Source organism: Lynx rufus, unplaced genomic scaffold (assembly GCF_022079265.1).
Source record: "Lynx rufus isolate CCGP_SWC_20201006 ecotype Redwood Valley unplaced genomic scaffold, mLynRuf1.p SCAF_9, whole genome shotgun sequence".
Classification (NCBI taxonomy): Eukaryota; Metazoa; Chordata; class Mammalia; order Carnivora; family Felidae; genus Lynx; species Lynx rufus.
The window spans coordinates 63042877-63064718 of NW_025814897.1; the positions used below are offsets into that span (position 1 = coordinate 63042877).

General features: G+C 40.1%; 1 protein-coding gene across 1 annotated transcript; it reads right to left on the reverse strand.

Annotated features, from left to right (window-relative positions):
- Positions 1–4574: 4574 nt before the first annotated feature.
- On the reverse strand, positions 4575–5582 carry LOC124505790 (olfactory receptor 56A4). The gene has a single exon (XM_047071827.1). It carries the CDS (start codon positions 5580–5582, stop codon positions 4575–4577), a length of 1008 nt encoding a protein of 335 aa, XP_046927783.1.
- Positions 5583–21842: the final 16260 nt, after the last annotated feature.

A 21842-nucleotide genomic window follows, 5' to 3' on the forward strand; every position in this document is an offset into this window, starting at 1 on the left:
CAGTAAATGAGCCCTGCAAGAAATTTTAAGGGGGGGACTCTCTGAGGGGAGAAAAGATAAATATATATATATATATGTATATATATATATATATATATATATACACACACACACACACACACACACAAATAAATAAATACCAAAAGCAACAAAAGATTAGAAAGGACCAGAGAACACCACAAGAAACTCCAACTCTACAAACATCATAATGGCAGTAAATTCCTATCTTTCAGTACTCACTCTAAATGTCAATGGACTCAATGCTCCAATCAAGAGACATAGGGTAATAGAATGGATAAGAAAACAAGATCCATCTATATGCTGTTTACAAGAGACCCGCTTTAAACCTAAAGACACCTTCAGATTGAAAATAAGGGGATGGAGAACCATCTATCATGCTAATGGTCAAAAAAAGAAATCTGGAGTAGCCATACTTACATCAGACAATCTAGACTTTAAAATAAAGACTGTATCAAGAGATGCAGAAGGGCATTATATCATAATCAAGGGGTCTATCCACCAAGAAGACCTAACAATTGTAAACATTTATGTGCCAAATGTGGCAGCACACAAATATATTAATCAATTAATCACAAACATGAAGAAACTCATCGATAGTAATACCATAATAGTAGGAGACTTCAACACCCCACTCACAGCAATGGACAGATCATCTCATCAAAAAATCAACAAGGAGGGGCGCCTGAATGGCGCAGTCGGTTAAGCGTCCGACTTCAGCCAGGTCACGATCTCGCGGTCCGTGAGTTCGAGCCCCGTGTCAGGCTCTGGGCTGATGGCTCAGAGCCTGGAGCCTGTTTCCGATTCTGTGTCTCCCTCTCTCTCTGCCCCTCCCCCGTTCATGCTCTGTCTCTCTCTGTCCCAAAAATAAGTAAACGTTGAAAAAAAAAATTAAAAAAAAAAATCAACAAGGAAACAATGGCTTTGAATGACACACTGGACCAGATGGACTTAACAGATATATTCAGGACATATCATCCTAAAGCAGCAGAATATACATTCTGCTCCAGTGCACATGGAACATTCTCCAGAATAGACCATATACCAGTACACAAATCATCCCTAAGTACAAAAAAGATCAAGCTCATACCGTGCGTATTTTCAGACCACAATGCTATGAAACTTGAAATCAATCACAAGAAAAAATTTGGAAAGGTAACAAATACTTGGAGACTAAAGACATCCTACAAAAGAATGAATGGGCTAACCAAGCAGTTAAAGAGGAAATTAAAAAGTATATGGCAGCCAATGAAAATGATAACACCACAACCCAAAATCTCTGGAACGCAGCAAAGGCAGTCATAAGAGGAAAGTATATAGCAATCCAGGCCTTCCTAAAGAAGGAAGAAAGATCTTAGATACACAACCTAACCTTACACCTTAAGGAGCAAGAACAGCAAATAAAACCCCAAACCAGCAGAAGACAGGAAATAATAATGATCAGAGCAGAAATTAATGCTATAGAAACCCCCCCCCCAAAAAAAAACAGTAGAACAGATCAATGAAACCAGAAGCAGGTTCTTTGAAAGAATTAATAAAATTGATAAACCACTAGTCACTTTGATCAAGAAGAAAAAGGAAAGGACCCAAATAAATAAAACCAAGAATGAAAGAGGAAAGATCACAACCAACACAACAGAAATAGAAACAATAATAAGAGAATATTATGAGCAATTATATGCCAATAACATGGGTAATCTGAAGAAATGGACAAATTCTTAGAAACATATATACTACCAAAACTGAAACAGGAAGAAATAGAAAATTTGAACAGACCCATAACCAGTAAGGAAATCGAATTAGTAATCATAATCGCCAAAAAGCAAGAGTCCAGGGCCGGATGGCTTTCCAGGAGAATTTTGCCAAACATTTAAGGAAGAGTTAACACCTATTCTCTTGAAGCTGTTCCAAAAAATAGAAATGGAACAAAAACTTCCAAACTCTTTCTAGGAAGCCAGCATTACCTTGATTCCAAAACCAGAGACCCCACTAAAAAGGAGAAATATAGATCAATTTCCCTGATGAACATGAATGCAAAAATCCTCATCAATATAGTAGCCAACCAGATCCAACAATACACTAAAAAAGTTATTCACCACGACTAAGTGGGATTTATACCTGGGATGCAGGGCTGGTTCAATACCTGCAAAACAATTAACGTGATCATCACATCAATAAAAGAAAGGACAAGAACCATATGATCTTCTCAATAGATGCAGAGAAAGCATTTGACAAAATACAGCACCATTTCTTGATAAAAACCCTCAAGAAAATAGGGATAGAAGGAACATACTTCGAGATCATAAAAGCCATATATAAATGACCCAATGCTAATATCATCCTCAATGGGGAAAAACTGAGAGCTTTCCCCCTAAGGTCAGGAACAACACAGGGATGTCCACTCTCACCACTGTTATTCAACATAGTATTGGAAGTCTTAGCCTCTGCAATCAGACAACACAAAGAAATAAAAGGCATCCAAATTGGCCAGGAGGTGGTCAACTTTCACTTTTCACAGATGACATGATACTCTATATGGAAAACCCAAAAGACTCCACCAAAAACTGCTAGAATCGATTCATGAATTCAGCAAAGTTGCAGGATATAAAATCAATGCACAGAAATCGGTTGCATTCCTACACACTAACAATGAAGTGACAGAAAGAGAAATCAAGGAATCAATACCATTTACAGTTGCACCAAAAAACATAAAATGCGTAGGAATAAATCGAACCAAAGAGGTGAAAAATCTATACGCTGAAAACTATAGAAAGCTTATGGAAGACATTGAAGAAGACACAAAAAAATGGAAAAAGATTCCATGCTCCTGGATAGGAAGAACAAATATTGTGAAAATGTCGATACTGCCCAAAGCAATTTACATATTCAATGCAATCCCTATCAAAGTAACACCAGCATTCTTCACAGAGCTAGAACAAATAATCCTAAAATTTGTATGGAACCAGAAAAGACCCTGAATAGCCACAGAAATCGGGAAAAAGAAAACCAAAGCAGGAGGCATCACAATCCCAGACTTCAAGCTATACTACCAAGCTGTAATCATCAAGACAGTATGGTACTGGCACAAGAACAGATACTCAGATCAATGGAACAGAATAGAGAACCCAGAAATGGACCCACAAACGTATGGCCAACTAATCTTTGACAAAGCAAGAAAGAATATCCAATGGAATAAAGACAGTCTCTTCAGCAAGTGGTGCTGGGAAAACTGGACAGCGACATGCAGAAGAATGAACCTGAACCACTTTCTTACACCATACACAAAAATAAACTCAAAATGGATGAAAGACCTCAATGTAAGACAGGAAGCCATCAAAACCCTTGAGGAGAAAGCAGGCAAAAACCTCTTTAACCTTGGCCACAGCAACTTCTTACTCAAAACATCTCTGGAGGCAAGGGAAACAAAAGCTAAAATGAACTACTGGGACCTCATCAAAATTAAAATCTTCTGCACAGAAAAGGAAACAATCTGCAAAACTAAAAAGCAACCCACAGAATGGGAGAAGATATTTGCAAATGACATATCAGATAAAGGGTTAGTATCCAAAATCTATAAAGAACTTATCGAACTCAACACCCAAAAAACAAATAATCTAGTGAAGAAATGGGCAAAAGACATGAATGGACACTTCTGCAAGGAAGACATCCAGATGGCCAACCGACACATGAAAAAATGTTCAACATCTCTCATCATCAGGGAAATACAAATCAAAACCACAATGAGATACCACCTCACACCTGTCAGAATGACTAATATTAACAACTCAGGCAAAAACAGATGTTGGCGAAGATGCAGAGAAAGAGGATCTCTTTTGCATTGTTGTTGGGAATGCAAGCTGGTGCAGCCACTCTGGAAAAGAGTATGGAGGTTCCTCAAAAAAACTAAAAATAGAACTACCCTACGACCCAGCAATTGCACTACTAGGCATTTATCCACAGGATACAGGTGTGCTGTTTTGAAGGGACACATGCACCCCCATGTTTATAGCAGCGCTATCAACAAGAGCCAAAGTATGGAAAGAGCCCAAATGTCCATCAATGGATGAATAAAGAAGATGTGGTAGATATATAGAATGGAATATTACTCGGCTATCAAACATATGAAATCTTGCCATTTGCAACTACATGGATGGAACTGGAGGGTATTATACTAAGTGAAATTAGTTAGTCAGAGAAAGACAAAAATCATATGACTTCACTCATATGAGGACTTTAAGAGACAAAACAGATGAACGTAAGGGAAGGGAAACAAAAATAATATAAAAACAGGGAGGGGGACAAAACAGAAGACACCCATAGATATGGAGAACAAACTGATGGTTACTGGAGGGGTTGTGGGAGGGGGGATGGGCTAAATGGGTCAGGGGCATTAAGGAATCTACTCCTGAAATCATTGTTTCACTATACGCTAATTTGGATGTAAATTTTAAAAAATTAAAAATAAAATTAAAAAATATAAAGTCCCTATGCATCATAAATACAATTACCCATTATCAATTTCTATTCCCTGGGTTAGTTGTTATCCATTTTACCTCTTACAACCTTCTCAGTAGTTTCTGGATTCCCTGCTTGATCTCTTTGGTCCTCACACCATAAACAATGGGGTTCAGAGCTGGGGGGATGAGGTGGTGCAGGATGTTGAGCAGGATGGGGACATCTGGGGGGATTCTCTTCCTGGCCAGGTTAGTGATGACCAGAACCAGCAGGACGGTGCTGAAGAAGAGGATGAGGATGAAGTGGGAACCGCACGTGCTCAGGGCCTTGGCCGCAGCACCCTCAGCCTTGATCCTTAGCACAGCTTTCAGGATGAAGGAGTAGGAGAGAACAATAAGGATGAGGTCAGAGCCCAGGAGGGTCCAGCCTGCCACAAACTGGTAGAGCCGGTTGAAGGTGATGTCATCACAGGAGAGTTTGGACACAGACAGGTTAGTGCAGATGCAGTTCTTGATGATGTTCCCTGCACAATATCTGAGTCGGGAAGAAAGGACTGGAACAGGAAGGAAAAAGAGGCCATTCCGGGCCACAACAAATATGGTAGCTCTAACCACAAAACGGTCGGTGATTATGGATGGGTATCTTAGTGGGTGGCAAATGGCCACATAGCGGTCATAGGCCATGACCATGAATGTGCAGGACTCCATGGCAAGGAAGCAATTCATGATGAACATCTGGAGGAAGCAGGCAGAAAAGCTGATGGACCTGAGGTCAAACCAGAAGATGGCCAGGACCTTGGGGATGACAGTCAGGCAGAGCACGATGTCCAGCAGGGAGAGGAGGCTGAGCAGATAGTACATGGGCTCATGCAGAGAGGCCTCCAGCTGGATGGTGAGCAGGAGGGTGGCGTTGGCCCCCATGGCCAGGAGGAAAAGGAGGCTGAGGGGCAGAGACAACCAATGCTGCCAACTCTGGTAGTTAGGGAAGCAGATGAGGAGGAATTCAGAGACTGGAGCAGTGGAGTAGTTGCTGGGTGAGGCCATGTAAAGTGTTCTGTACAAGTTAAAAATCCAGAGTCCCTTAAAATGTAGGACAAAATACATTAACATAGAAAATATGTGTTCTATATGTAGTAAAATTCAGGTTTCCATGGGTCTCTTAACCTATCTCAATGAAGTTTTTGAATAATCAATATCTTCACCATCATCATCATCACCATATCAATATTTGCTGACATTAACTGAACAGTTACCATGTGCTACACATTACGCCGAATGTTTATATTCATTAGCACATTTAGTCCTTTAAATAAACACTTAAGAGTAATAATATTGTTATCCTAATTTTCCAGGTAATTAAAAGGAACAAAGAGGGGCAAACTTTTTTGATAAAAATTATACATCCAGTAAGTACTGAAGCCAAGTCTGTGACAAAAGAGTCTGACTCTAAAGTCTCTGCTTGCAGCCACTATACATTGTTTAGCCTCAACAAGCACAATTACTTACTAAGCCCCACTTTCCTTCAGAGTTTAGGACTAGCTTATGGAGAGCTCTGTTCAGCAGAATACATGGAGGTCCTAGAAAAGCCCAGCCCCCTAATCCATATACTTGGACAGGGCCTGACTTCAGGGTTTCCAATTTTTATTCTTTAGGAAACATTGGAATGGAGGTAGGGCATCCCTTGACTCCACCCAAGAAGAATAATATCTTCTAGTACCAAACAGGATTTCACTTTTTTTTAAGTTTATTTATTTATTTTGAGACAGAGAGAGAATGCACAGGAGTGGGGGAAGAGCAGAGACAGAGGGAGAGAGAATCCCAAGTAGGCCTCACATCTAGCATGGAGCCCAATGCAGGGCTCGAACCCACAAATCATAAGATAATGACCTGAGCCGAAAGCAAGAGTCCCACATTCAACCAACTGAGCCACCCAGGTGCCCCAGGATTTCACTTTTAAAAGCACAGTGTTTATCACTCTTACTAGGTTATTTCCTGTGTTTCTCTTTGTGCTTTGTGCTCTCAAGAGTGCTTTCTTTTGTTTGGATTCCTTAGAAAAGTCTTACAGTTTCAGGGGTACATTAAGAGTCTGACTTGGGTTCAGGTCATGATCTCACCATTTGTGAGTTCAAGCCCTGTGTTGGGCTCTGTGCTTGGAGCCTGGAGCCTGGAGCCTGCTTTGGATTCTCTGTCTCCCTCTCTCTCTGCCCCTACCCCTCTCAAGCTCTATATCTCTCTGTCTCTCAAAAGTAAATAAATGTTTTAAAAAATTTTTAAAAAGAAACGCCTATGTATTTCATATTTTGGTGTACTGAGGATACACCAGTAGGTTCACCAAAGGTAGATTATGAGCTAGATAAATAAGTATGGTTCAAGTATATAAACTTATGCAGGATCTATTTATCTGGTAAGCAGCATTGTCTGTGATTCCTTATAGCCAAAATCCAATTATCCTATCCATATGGAATCTATGATCTGTATGCTCATATACTTTGATTTTTTGTTTCTTTTGTTGGGTACCATCTTATTTACCTCACTACTAAACAAAGAACAGAGTGGCCAAGTACTAAGAAGACTGACAGTAAGGGCTGTCATAGCCAAAGAAGCAGAAGAGAGTCAGCTAGTTAAGACAGACTAAAAGAAAGAGCTCAGGCAGCAAATAATCAATATAATCAAGTGGGATTATTGACCCTGCTCATCTGTCCTATATGACAAATATCTTCAGAAAGAATAAATTGTGTGAGAGAAGGTGTTAGACTAGCTGCCAAAGAATATAAAATCCAAGGAATTTCACTCCAAAAATCCCAGACTTTCCAAATGTAGATTATATAATACACACACACACACACACACACACACACACACACACACTTTCTACTGATTATAGGGCTTTAAAACAAGCCAAGGATTCAGGAGCTAAAACTATAGAAGGAACAATTATGTATCAGTTCTGTCCTTCATTTTCATATGGGATTAGGAAAATGACTCTCAATGTGAATCAGAAATTTAAGAAGGATTGGGGCACCTGGGTGGCTCAGTCAGTTAAGCATCTGACTTCAGCTCAGGTCATGATCTCACAGTTTGTGGGTTCAAGCCCCATGTCAAGCTCTGTGCTGACAGCTCAGACCCTGCTTCTGATTCTGCATCTCCCTCTCTCTCTGCCCCTCCCCCATCGAAAATAAATAAACATTAAAAAATTAAAACAAAAGAAATTTAAAAAGGAAAGAAAACATAGTTATATTTTTAGAAAATGTTTGTCCTTTCCATGAACCTCAAGTTCTATATCCTCAGAGTGACCCACTCTACTTGAATAAGAAAATACTCAGTGCCTTCCCTGTACCTGGTCTTAATATTACGCATACAAATGTATGGCATGGATTAACCAAACACTGGTATCCTAATTAATAGAGTAAAATTGACTTAACAACCCTTTTAAGACATTATGGTTGTGACTCTAATAAAGTTGATCTTACAAACAGTGGGAAAGAGACAAAAGCACAGATGAATGAAGCAATGTGATATGGTTCAAAGTTGGCTTCCGACAAGTGAATTCCAAGTCTGGCTCTTATACTCATTGTATGATTCTGTGAGCTACTTAAACTCTATGATAGGGGCGCCTGGGTGGCTCAGTCGGTTAAGCAAGTGACTTCGGCTCAGGACACGATCTCATGGTTCAGACTTTGAGCTCACATCAGGCTCTGTGCTGATAGTTCAGAGATGAGAGCCAGCTTCAGATTCTGTTTCCCCCTCTCCCTCTCTGCCCCTCCCCCATTCATGCTTGCTCTCTCTCTCTCTCTCTCTCTCTCGAATAAACATTACAAAAATTTAAACTCTATGACATATACATCCCTCATTTATGAAATAGATAAATGATATTTAACTTCAGATGTTGTGGAGAGAAAAAGGGGCTATGATCTCCTGAGGTCCTGTTAGGCCCAGAGACACAAGGAGTTGAGAGCATCAGAGAAGGATACAAAAATGAGGCAAATCCACCTGGGGGAGAAGAAGGACTCTCTGTGTAGGGAATGGTAAGAGAAGAAACATCAATGTGGATGATCAGTATGATTGGTGGTGAGGTGCTAGGGGGTGATAGATCCTAAGTTCTTTGGGGGAAGCAAGCAGGAGAGCAGAGGGTCAGGAGACATGGTTAAGGTGTGCAGGGGCAGCCCTGTGAGGTCCACCTGAGGGCAGGCATTATCACATACACTGTAAGGAAGCACAGAAAACTTGAAACAGGGAAGTGATGTGCTGTAGATGGGACACAGGGAATCACACAGCAGGGAGGGAGGCTTTCAGAGAGTCCTGAACAGTAGAAAAGAATAGTGATAAAGATCTGAATGCAGGCCATGTAGGTGGAGAAGAAGAATGTATTTGAGGTGTGGGGAGAACTACAGGATTTAGTGTAAGAAAGGATGAGCAGGCAGAGAGACTGGAGTCCAGAATGTCGCCAAGCACCTTTTAGTGATACAGGGAAAAATGTCCTTTTCAGACCTCCTATAACACTGGTATTTTCTCCCAGGTAGCAATATACTTTTGGCTCTGTTTTAGTAAATTCCATAAGAGCTGGGACCATTTTTCCTCTTTCTGTATTCTCCTCAGTGAAACTGAGGCCTCCTAATGTGAGCAATGAGGACTTGTTGGGCATCTGGGACATTGTTCTGATATTCAGTATCCAGTTCCAGTACTGATGGACTGACATTTACAAAGGGGTGATCCTTGTGCTAAGTGCTATTGACCAAACATGGTCTGTGATGATGATATACTGACAGTCTGTAAAGGTCAGACAAGTCTTGAATAAACAAAATTACAAGAGAAGACCCAAGCCAAGACTGGAAAACGGAGTGACCACCTTGACTCATAGATGAATTTAGACGAAGACAGAAAGGAAGATTCTCACCCAGCCAGGCACAGGGCCTTGGTCACCCAGCCATGGTATGGGAGGGGGCCTTGGAGTCTACGGAAGCTTGCAAACCGTTATGGACACAAAATGACTCAGCCTCATCCCTGAATGAAATAACAGCATGAGGTCAGTCCCTGCCACTCAGCCTTACACCAGATCTAAGCATCTTAGCAGGGTCAGCATGTACACCAGACCCTATTGAAAGAGTTCCTTTTCCTTTATGTACTAGGTTCCTGGATTTCTCTCTCCTCTCATGATCTCCTTCCTCACAGTTTTCCTGCTTGGTCCAGCTTGAGACTCACCAGTTTCAGAAAGCTGCACTGCTGCTGTTTCTGGCTGCCAGAGAAAGCACTAAACTGACCCCTCCATGAGTTCTGGAGGCTGGTTTTATGAACTCTGGCTCCACTGTGCCCCCTCTCTTTCCATTGCTCACCAGAGTTGGTGCCCTTGTTAAACACTTGGGCCCTCAGGCCCTAGGGTCTATTTCCCAAGAGAACGTATTGTAAAAGGCTTAATTCAGCATTTTCAATAAAGTAAGGGCAGGGGGCTCTTGGGGAGTCTAAATAAAGAAGCTCTGGGAAAAGAAGTGTAAGGAAACCGCACGATGAGAATCTTCTCAGGGAAAATTTATACGGATGCACCTGAGGGGAAGAAGTGAGTAAACTCTCCTCAGCCCTATAACTCCATGGAGGAGGTGACAGAGGAACATCCCCAGCAATGAAAGGAGCATGGACCTCAGAAGACCATGGACCATGGGCAACTAGGGGCCAAGGAGCACTTTCCCTGTGAGCCCCTCTCCTGCAGTGGGAGCACCAGTGGTCTTGACACAAGCACATCCCTGGGAGGGGTCCTGTTTACACACATGTGGTCTCATGGCCAAGATTTTACCTTCATGGCTGTGCTTGGTTTAAACTCTGTCACATAAGTATGGTTGCAGAAAGTTCAACTGTTAACACTCTTCATCTTCCACAGGGCAACACTTGGCATTGCTTCCTTGGGGAACAAGTGGAACTTCTACCAGTGCAGCCACCTCTTTGCATTGATGCACAGTAGGACTTAGAAAATAGCCTCTCCTGTGGACCTTCCCAGATGCGTCTTAGGATAGGGACTTTCCAGCTAAATGTAGGATCTTTGGGGTTTGGGGCACAGGAATCTTGGGAGAGAGGAGAACAAGTGGAGTCTGGTTCTAGGTCTCACACTTTCCTACCCACAACTGCTGAAGAAGACATCAGGGCAGGAATGTACCTGGAAAATAATTTTGTTCCCTACATGCACTAACTACTCTCCTGGTCCCACCTCTGCCTTGCTTTTTGAAGGTCCTGGGGAAAGTGCCAAGGACCTTGTCAGCATCAAATAGAGTTGATAGATGTGATAAATGAACAAAACTCTTTCATTACTGAATTATCGTTCAATGAAAGAATGTTGCTAGAGAATACCATTTCCTCTAGGCAAAACACCCTGGTCCCTGAGTTTCTTATAAATTAATAATCCCTCTTCACTGTCAGATTATAGGGATATTGGGAAAGATCATTGGAAGCTTACGTTTGAACCCTTGTTCTACGTTTCTTACGTTTGAACCCTTTTCTGGTTACTTTTCCTTGAAGAAATTTCATTAGCTCTCAGAACAACAATATCCTTACCTGAAATATAGGCATACCAAACTTTCCAAAACAGATTTGTTGCAAGGATAAAAATTACTTTTTCATTGAACAAACATTTTTACCCTACTTTGACAAAGCACTACATATTTGAAATATGTACGTCAAGGAATGGTTTCTTCCACTTTAGAGAGGGAAACCAAGACTTTACATACAGCCACACCAAGGATAATGCTTGTAACAATAAAAACAAATCTTCAGAGTTCTTAATGTGTCATATTACTCTGAATATTATCTGATTTTTCATTTAATGCTTATAACAACCTAATGAGATACATATTACAAAAGGCAACAACTATAGTTACCAATTCCCAATAAGGAATAAAAAAATACATGTTTTGGATTTTAATGTGTCCCTCAAAATGATATATTGAAGTCCTAACCCTCAGGTACCTGTGAGTGTGACCTTATACAGGAATAAGATCTTTGTAGATCTAATCAAATTAAGAGCTACCAGTTAACACAAAGACTGATTAACTTTAGTTCAACAACCCCGAGAATACATCCCAAGGTCCAGTTTGGAATGTGTGGGTGGATAGTTATCAGACCCTATTCTTAGTGGGTCCCAGGCCTTGAGTTTTGTCTCCTCAAACCAGAAAATTGCCATTTTTTGCTCCATTTCACAATGATTTCTTCAGAATTTGAAGTCCTCAGAGCAGAAGTAGCTTTAAACCCTGGCTTTCTCTCTCAGTTTTTACCTTCTAGATTTTGACCTTTCCTTAACTTTTCAGTACTTTCAAAAATATTTCTCTATTTTTTAAATTCAAGCAGGTTTTTTTTTTTTTTAGTGACAATTTAACTGGGTAAAAACATGAATATTAACAAGTATTTTATATATATACAAATCGAATAGTATATTATATATGTTATATCTATACTGTATGTATATTTACACAGCTTTCTGATATCTTTTGTTGCTATTGATAAGTATATGATGGCTCAATTGGTATTCCTTTGTAAGTAATGAATCATCTCTTTTGATCTATTCAGAAGACTTCATCTTTAGGGTTTTGGAATGTTAGCAAATGTGTGCAGATTTTAAAAAAAAAATAGATTTGAGAGCCCAGAAATAAACCCATGTTTATATGGTCAATTAGTCTACAACAAAAGAAGTAAAAATATACCACAGGGAAAGACAGTATCTTCAATAAATAGGACAACTATAAAAAAAAAAAAGTGGACCACTTTCTTACATCATACACAAAACTATAATCAAAATGGTTTAAAGACCTTTTATGTAAAAGCATAAAACTACTACCAAAGAACATAGGCATTAATCTCTTGTACATTAACATCAGCAATATTTTCCTGGATATATATATACCTATGCCAGGGAAACAAGTGTAAAAATAAACAGGGACTACAAATATTTTGCACATTGAAGGAAACCATCTTTATTTTTTTTTTGAGCATTAATTTTTATTTTGACTCAAAATGTATCTAAAATTTAATATGTAGATAATGTTAGGGCTATTTAAGACTTCAAACTCTTTTTTTAAATTTTTTTATTTTTATTTATTTATTTTTAATATGAAATTTATTGTCAAATTGGTTTCCATACAACACCCAGTGTTCATCTCAACAGGTGCCCTCCTTAATGCCCATCACCCACTTTACCTTCCCTCCAACTCCCCATCAACCCTCAGTTTATTCTCAGCTTTTAAGAGTCTCTTATGGTTTGCCTCCTTCCCTCTCTGTAACTTTTTTTCCCCTTCCCTTCCCCCATGGTCTTCTGTTAAGTTTCTCAGGATCCACATAAGAGTGAAAACATATGGTATCTGTCTTTCTCTGTATGACTTATTTCACTTAGCATAACACTCTCCAGTTCCATCCACGTTGCTACAAAAGGCCATATTTCATTCTTTCTCATTGCCAAGTAGTATTCCATTGTATATATAAACCACTTCTTGGGGTGCCTGGGTGGCTCGGTAGGTTACTTCGGCTCAGGTCACGATCTCACAGTCCGTGAGTTCAAGCCCCGCGTCGGGATCTGTGCTGATAGCTCAGAGCCTGGAGCCTGCTTCGGATTCTGTGTCTCCCTCTCTCTCTGCCCCTCCCCCGTTCATGCTCTGTCTCTCTCTGTCCCAAAAATAAATAAAACATCAAAAAAAATTTTTTTAACGGGCAGAGGATCTGCCTAGACAGTTTTTCAAAAAATGCATACAGATAGCCAACAGACACATAAAAAGATGCTCAACGTCACTAATAATCAAGAAAATATAAATCAGAACCACAATGAGATATCACCTCACACCAATCAGAATGGCTAGTATCAAAAAGACAAGAAATAACAAGTGTCTGGAAGGATAGAGAAAAAAGGAATCCTCATGTTGGTGGGAATGTAAATTGGCACAGCCACTGTACAAAACATTATGCAAGGTGTTAAAAATATTAAAATAGAAATGCCATATAATTTAATAATTCCACTTCTGGGTATTTACCCAAGGAAAACAAAAACACTAAAATTCAAAAAGATTATGGCACCCATATGTTTATTGCAGCATTATTTACAATATCCAAGATATGATAGCAACCTAAATGTGCACTGATAGACAAATAGATAAGGAAGATGTGGTATATATATTATATATACAATAGAATATTACTTAGCCTTTAAAAAGAATGAAATCTTGCAATTTGTGACAATATGGACGGACTTAGTATTATACTAAGTGAAATGAGTCATATAGGGAAAGATAAATACAATATGATTTCATTTATATGTGGAATCTAAAAAAACAAAACAAATGAATGAACAAACAAACAACACTAAAAGAGAAATAGACTCAAATATGGAGAAAAGCTAGTGGCTGCAGGATGGGGAGGGGGATAGGTGAACTATGTAATTCCTTTGGCTGAGAAAAAAAGATGCTGGTACAAAAGGAAAGTGAAGGTGATGATACTAACCAAGGCAGTATTTGTCCCACAATAGGAAAAAGACATGTAGAGAAGTGCAATCTTACAGTCTCAGAAAAATGTTCTAGCTGATAGTGGTTGGCTGGACAAACATAGTGTACAGACTTCCTCAGACTCCTCCAAAGGCAGTAGCATGCCTGGAAGTCAAGGAAACTGCTCTCACCCAGCTCTGTGGAAGCACAGCACATGGACCATAAACAGACTTCTTTTGGCTCCATCTACAGACAAATCAATATTTACTTTTTCAGAAGCAAGCACAGGTCTAAGGAAACTCGCAGCCTCTTTCTCAAACAGGACACAGTTCATAATTCTATTATAAACATCCAAGTAAAGACAATAAATTTAGTAACTTTGTGGAGGAAATCCACCAAAGTCTATCCTTCCCTGGAATATTAACTCATCAGGTCCCCCTCCCCCTGTGTCCTAACAGCAATGTCTCTTGACAGGCCACAAGAACTCTGCATAAACTCAAGGACTGAGCAGAAAATGCCCTGCTCATTTGAGTCCCATGTCAGGCTCCTGATATCATCCTAGTAAATCTCAGGGCAGTTTTCAGGAATATGTTTGGACAGTCCAGTCCTGAGGACTGGATCTGGAGGCGTGGGTATTCAAATCCCTGTACCCATCCACTGATCCAGCATATCAAGGTCCCTTTCTTCATTCATACCACTGATATGGGGGTGACTGGAAAACATGCAAGGGACCTCAAAGGTCCTCTTTTCTTCTCTTTATGAGCCTAAAATAAAACCTGATGATCTACTTAACGAGCCTTCTGGTGGAGGCAAACAAACAGCAGACCAGGCTCTAGGGCTGACAATGTCTCAGAGAGACCAGAAGAGCCACAAGATCTCCAGAGGTCTCCTACCACTCTCACCCTTCTCACTACACAGCTTGGAGTTCAGCCGACAATCAATGTATATAAATGACAGAGACAAGGCTAAGTTTACTAGAGTTCTTCCTCCTCTCAGATGCACAGATAAATTTACATTTTCCAGGATCACCTATAGTTAGATGGGGCTATACAACTGAGCCTGGCCAAAAAGATAGCATGTACCTCTTCCAGGTACAACCTTTATAGCTTCCTTGGTGTGCCCCACCTCTGGCCAGTTGCACGTAATCCACTAAAAACATGAAGCCCTAGAAAAGATGGAATCATACAATGGAGGAAGCTAGGTCCCTAAAAGACAGCATGGAAGAGAGCCTCCCTCCACATGCATTGAATGGATGTTGTCAAAAATAAAGTTGTATGTGTTAAACCACTGACACATTGGAATTGTTCATTTCAACAGCTGGCAAGTGATCCTGAGTAATGCTTCAGACAATGAGGAAACTGACATCCAATACTAGAAATATTACACAACAAGGAAAGCTGACATGGCTACTAAATGGTAATTCTAGGGGAAAGGTTGGAACAATTGACAATAATTGTATGTGCTTGTAATTGTTGATCCCATTGACAAGTTATTGTGGTAAGTAGATGACCTTAGCAGAAAGTTGGCCAGTCTTCAAGCATATATTACTGTTGATAGAGACAGTCCATAGATGTGGAGTTTTGAAGAACCGTCCTACTGCTTGGAAGGTCAAAGTTTCAGAGAAAGTTTTAGATTGTCTTTAAAAAACAAAGACTCATAGAAACCAGCACTGAGAAGAGAGTAGATTATGTGTACAGTTGTCTTACTCATGTCCAATGGCTTTAGATAGACACCATGACCTACAAAGGAGTGGCATGGAAAAGACAATAAGGAAACAAAAGAAAAAATTTTAATTATGCTTAGGAAAATATGTGGGTGTGATTACTAGTCCATGGAACTGCCCTGATACAAATAGATCAGACACCTGTTTGTTTTTTGAGGATGTTTATTGCCAAAGGTACCTGAGCTTGGCTTTTAAAGAAAGTTTTTTTTTACCAAGAATTAATACAATTATTGATCTTAATATTTTATGAGCTAGAAGCAGCCTCCAAAAGCAGTAATGCAAAAGAAGTCACACATTCCAATGCCTGTGTGATATAATGCCATGGAGAACAATGATGAAGATGTAACCCCCCAAAGGCAGAACTAGAGGTTGTAGATACAATGGAGAGTTTCACCCAGAGAACATAACCAGTGTCTAGTTAGGGAACTTCCACCACTTCAGTGGGTAAAAATGTTGCAGTGTCTGCCCCCAAAATATTCCAGCATTACCATGAACAAGTTCCTGCTAAATGAATTCCATGCCTCGCTTCCAGCTGGGAATCTTAATGACTGGTACCAGTGTCTGCTCCACCATTACATATGTGGTAGGAGGAGGAAAACGGCCCGTGAGGAATCACATCAGGACCTGATGGAGAAGACACTGCTCAAGATCTTGGACTTCGTGTGGCACACAGTGACTGCATGTGAGCTTGGGTGGTCTCCCTTGGGAAGAAGTTAAGTATATATTACATGCAAGAGTCTCTCTAGTATCATTTCTCCTAAGAGATGAATATTCATGGAGCGCCTGGGTGGCTCAGTCGGCTGAGCAACTGACTTTGGCTCAGGTCACGATCTCACGGCTCATGGGTTCAAGCCCCGTATTGGGCTCTGTGCTGACAGCTTAGAGCCTGGAGTCTGCTTCAGATTCTGGGTCTCCCTCTCTTTCTGTCCCTCCCCTGCTCATTCTCTGTCTCTCTGTGTCTCTCAAAAATAAATAAATGTTTTAAAAAAATTTTAATGAATATTCAGGGGCACCTGGGTGGCTCGGTCAGTTAAGCATCCAACTTCAGCTCAGGTCACAATCTCGTGGTTTTTTAGTTCAAGCCCCACATTGGGCTCTGTGCTGACATCTCACAGCCTGAGGCTGCTTCAGATTCTGTGTCTCCCTCTCTCTCTGCCCCTCCCATGCTCACGCTCTGTCTCTGTGTCTCAAAAAAAAAAAAAAATGAATAGATGTTTAAAAAAAATTTTTTTTAAGAGATGAATGTTCAATGATGCAGCCTCTCCTGTAGGCAGTTGGATTTATGTGAGGAATGTGGCCAATGGGATGATAGAAAAAATGATGTAAATCTTTCCCAGATTGAGCCCCTAAAACCTCCTACAAGATCTTGAACATTCTCTCTCTTTGCTTGTATGTCAGTCAGATTCAGAAGTACCTGTTGGAGATCCCTGAGAGCTTAATACATGGAGAATCCACAGATGAAAGATGCTTCAGGCCCTAAATGTTGACACGAAGCAAAGCCTCCATATTGGAATGGGTTTAGATGAGAAGTAAGCTAGTTTTGTATTAAATTACTGTGATATCTTTGTTGTAATAACTAACTTTACTAGCTTTGATTAATTCTATATATGGTGGGTTTTGACATGCACTGTCTTTGCAATCTGTAATCTGGAGCACAAAAACTTCAGAAAACTACATAGCTGTCCAGGGGAAGTCTAAAAATATATCTTAATCCCTAGACAAAGTGATAGAAAAAATGGATTTAGTTAACAAACATGCCTGATTTCTCTCTTGATTCTGTTAGTTCAATGACCATTAGTATTTTTACCTTTCTGCTCAATTGTAAAATTGGGAATAATGATAATTCCCAAAATTATAATCATAATTTCTCTAAAAGTAGTTTACCTCTTGGTAACTATCTATGCTAATTACTAACATGTTAACGACACACAAAGCACTCAACTAATTTTTGGTTGAGTAGATGAAGAAAGGAATAAATGTTATTATTATATACAGTCCTTAGCCAATATTGCTAATGTAACTTCTTATTAAATACTGAAATACATTCTACACTTATGAATACCTGATTCATGTCATTGATTTGATTTTTATTTTGGATGTCACTGAAGAAAAGAAAATCAGAGTATAAATTGTTATATTCCTTTTATTTTTTTAATTAATCATTTAAATCTCCATATGGCTAATAAGCAAGAAGTACAATATCTTCTACTTGAAGCCACCCCCTACCTCTTTCTAAGTGTTGGAGATCCCAGGAATTTTCACAACACAGAGATGTCAGTCCCCTTTCAAACATCAAGTAGAGATGGAGAGCTGAAATCACCATAGTATTGCTATTCCCGCTGGTAGCCACAAGAGAGCAGTGTTGACTTGCAGGCTATGAAGCATTTATTTACTCCTGGCAATAACTTCAGCCTTTGTAGATTCCCTGGCTGCACAGCTTTGATGTCCCACACTGGGCCTCTCAGGTCACATCTCTCATTGTTAACACCCAAAGACTTAGAAAATATCTGAGGAACAGTGTATCAGGATAGATATGTACTAAGAGGCTCCCAAACTCCACTTTATTATATGCAGAAAATGTAGTTTTGTTCTTTCATTGCTTTGAGCATTGGTCATCTTTTTCCTCGAGGTAATTTAATTCCAGGAGATACACTGCTCTTTCTTGCTATTGGCTCTAGATTTAAATCTTCTCTGGTCCTGAAAATCAGTGTTCAATGGCTTCAGATATTCTTTTCCAAAAGGCTCTGTGTTCTTCTTGCAAATGTGACTAACCCACAAACCAGGGAGTGTGGTGAGTGGCTATCAGTTGGCTTCTTCCTGTCCCCTTCTCATTAATACACCCTTTCCAGTACAACTGGACCATAGTCAGTCTGTGTTAGCAAAGTTACTCCACAGATTTTTCAGTTAACTTACGAAAGACCTTATTTTTTTCTTCCAATTTATTGAGATATGACATACAGCGCTATATAAGTCTAAGGTATACAGCATAATGGTTTGACTTATGTATACGATTAAATGATTACCACAAATTATCTAGTGTCTCACATGGATACAAAAAAAAGAGAAGAAAAACATGTTTTTTCCAGGTGATGAGAACTTTTAGAATCTACTCTCTTAGCAATTTTCAAATATACCAAACAGCAGTATTAACTATAGTCATCGTGTTACACATTACATATCCAGTACTTATCTATCTTAAAACTGAAAGCTTGTACCTTTAAAATGCCTATTTAAAATGCCTTTAGTTTCTGCTACTTCAGTCTATCCATTCAAGACATGTTCAATAACATTTTTTGCTACAGGAGCCTCATGGCAAAGTTGTGTCTGCCCTTCAAGATCTGGTTCTTTGGGTAATCCTATTCCTCCATCCCCTTTATCTATGAGGACTCAGCCCAAATCTGTCCTAGAGCCATTGTGTCCAGTTCCTTAAGCCACCGGCACTGGGCTTAACAATTCTATGAAAAATTGTGGTCCTCTTAACCTGTCTCTCAAGGACCAGAATTGAGAGCCAACCTCAAGCATATATCTTGTCCATTCTTATGTTGAGAAATCTACTACTTAGAACTAAAGACGCATTGTAAAAACACTATTGATTAACTCTTCTCTTAGCCACTTCAATAGCACAAGCAAGGGGATATTTCCTAAATCGTTTGATGTACCAGAAGATGTGCTTGTCACTGTGAGAAATGACAACAGGTGTGCTGGCCCCCAATCCCTTACAAATCCTTAACACAAGTTGTAGTTTCTGTGACTGTGTATACCCACTCATAATTATGTTGGCGATTTGCACTGATCTAGAAAAGCCTAGTGAAGGGATTAAGATCTGAATATGACCAACTAACAGCGATTCCTCTTTGAGTCCCTTCTGGGTTTGCACCTGGGAGAAGCATAGCAGAGGTAGACAAAGCACTCCTAGAGAGACCAACAGAGTGGACCAAATGCTGGACAATATCACATGACAATCTGTCCTATTCCTATGAATTATATCCTTTCTGTTAGATTTCTTAAAGAATTTTTATTATCATCCACAGAAGAATCATGCACAGATACTGGTATATTGCAAGTGCTCAAAACATTTGAGCTTTTATTTTCATTGTCATGACTATCACTATTATCAGTATATAAGAACATTGGGATTATTAGTATAATTTTAGGCCACAGTGTTTGAAGTTGGCCCTTCTGTCCTCTGAGGGACAGTAGGAAGGTGGTGCTGTATAAAACTCTTCTAACAGCCATGAGATGGAGGGAGCCCTAAGAGAGAATTCTCTTGTAGAAAATGACAAATACTGAGTCACACCTGTGGCTGGGCTTGAGGAAATGAGAGCCAAGTCTAAGGACATTAAGAGTACCTTCTTGTAGACAAATGGATGTCATTTTCCTTTCCTGCTGTTACTGCATGTAGAAGAGTCTGCCCTGGAGCCCACAGCAGCACTGAGATGCAGTTACTCTGTGGAATCCCCATAATGTGATGCAATCACTCTCTATTCCTGCTGACAGCTAACTCCAAATTCTTTCACAGCTATGAAAGCTTCCCCTGTAATATTATGTTATACTGTCATGTCTCTTCGTGTACCTGAACAGGAGAACTTGATTCTGTGTCCAGTCCCTGGGAGCCAGTGAACACTGGCAAGTCACAAGCCCTCAGACTCAGAACCAACAAGAGTTGTGTAATCATTAACTCTTGTCTCTCAGCCTCAAACCTACCCATCCAGATCTGCTTTGGGATGCAGATCTTGTGGGATCTGGGACTTGGACACTGGGACTCTTCTGTTAGTTAGACACCTGGCTCCCTGTTAGTTTCCACCCAGAGAGAACAACAGGAAAAGACTGGAAGGCTGAAGCAGGGCAAGGGATACTTGCTTCTTCCTGTCTGTTCTTATCTTGTCAGTATCCCCAAGCATTGGCTCTTCACCAGTGGCAGTGGAATTGATTCTAGTCTCCAGGGTTGGTTGGTTGGTTGGTTGGATATTGAGTTTCAGTTTTATTTGGGTTTGGGTTTGGTTTGGATTTGGTTTGGATTTGGTTTTGGAACTCCCAGGGTCAAATCAGCCTCACTGAGCTCCCTCAGAGGTAGCAGCAGGATAGGGATCCATCCTCAGAGATCTGAGTCCCAGCTCTGAGAGCCCCTCTTCTGAGCTCCTGTGACACTAGTACCATTTCAAGGCAGCACCTTCCTCAGCGTTGTGAGACACAGCCCCATGGGCCCACTTCCAACCTTCTAGGGCCCAATGACCAAACTCTTCCCAAGTGTAAGGTTCTTCCCACAGGTGCTACCTCTCCATTACTTCAGTATCCCCTGTTTTAGTTTCTAGGTTTCCAATATCCATTTAACCATTTGCTTACATTAAATAATCTGAAAATAACCAGTATGACTTTTCTTCTCCTCACCGGACCCACTACTATCCAGAAACCTGACACTTTGCTATGTCTTCTCACTTTCAACTAGAGCTCTTGAGCAAAAGTCAACAAATCAAATAAGACTTGATTTTCAATTCACTGGTTGTGTAGCTTAAACATTTAGGGGAAGTGGCCAACCCAACGTCCTGGTCAGTTTCCCCATTTTCTGGGAAATGGCTTCCTTTCTCCCCATCTCTCTCTCCCCCAACTTATCCTCATTTCTAAGACTCCATGAAGATGGTGAGACTGCATAAGATAGAAGAGGAAGTTGGTATTGCTATATGTTATTATGAATGTTCTTCTCCTGTAGGGTTGCAGATGCTTTGTTGGGCAGGATTCTGTCATCTCTGAGAACCCACTAGTTCTCAAGAAAGTAGGTATAGGCGGGAAATAGATATCCAGAAGGACAAACCACAAGCAAAGGAGAGTAAGGTAGAAGTCAGGTATCCAGCATCAATTGCACTTGAAGGGGAATTTCTGTAGAAGGAACCTGGGCTTTGGAGTCTGGATTTTGATCTCTGCCATTTTCCAGATAATGTGGTCTTTAGCAGTTTCCAATCTTAAAAAGCATGATTTTTTTCCTACTATGTAAAAAGGAAGTAATGACACCTGCAGAAATGTTGTGAAGATTAAATTTACTTAAATAAAATTGCCTGGGCTCAACACAATTAAGGAATATCAGTTTCTTCCTGTTGCCTACCTTCACCAAAATCAGGTGAAGAGAGTAATGGAAGAAATCTGGGTCAGTTATGAAGTGAGCTTCAGAGTATATAGTAAATACTCACCAAGCTTTTTTCCAATACACTG

Excerpts from the sequence above, each read along its gene's own strand:
- LOC124505790 (XM_047071827.1), bottom strand. The coding sequence starts at position 5,582 with ATGTTAATGTATTTTGTCCTACATTTTAAGGGACTCTGGATTTTTAAC.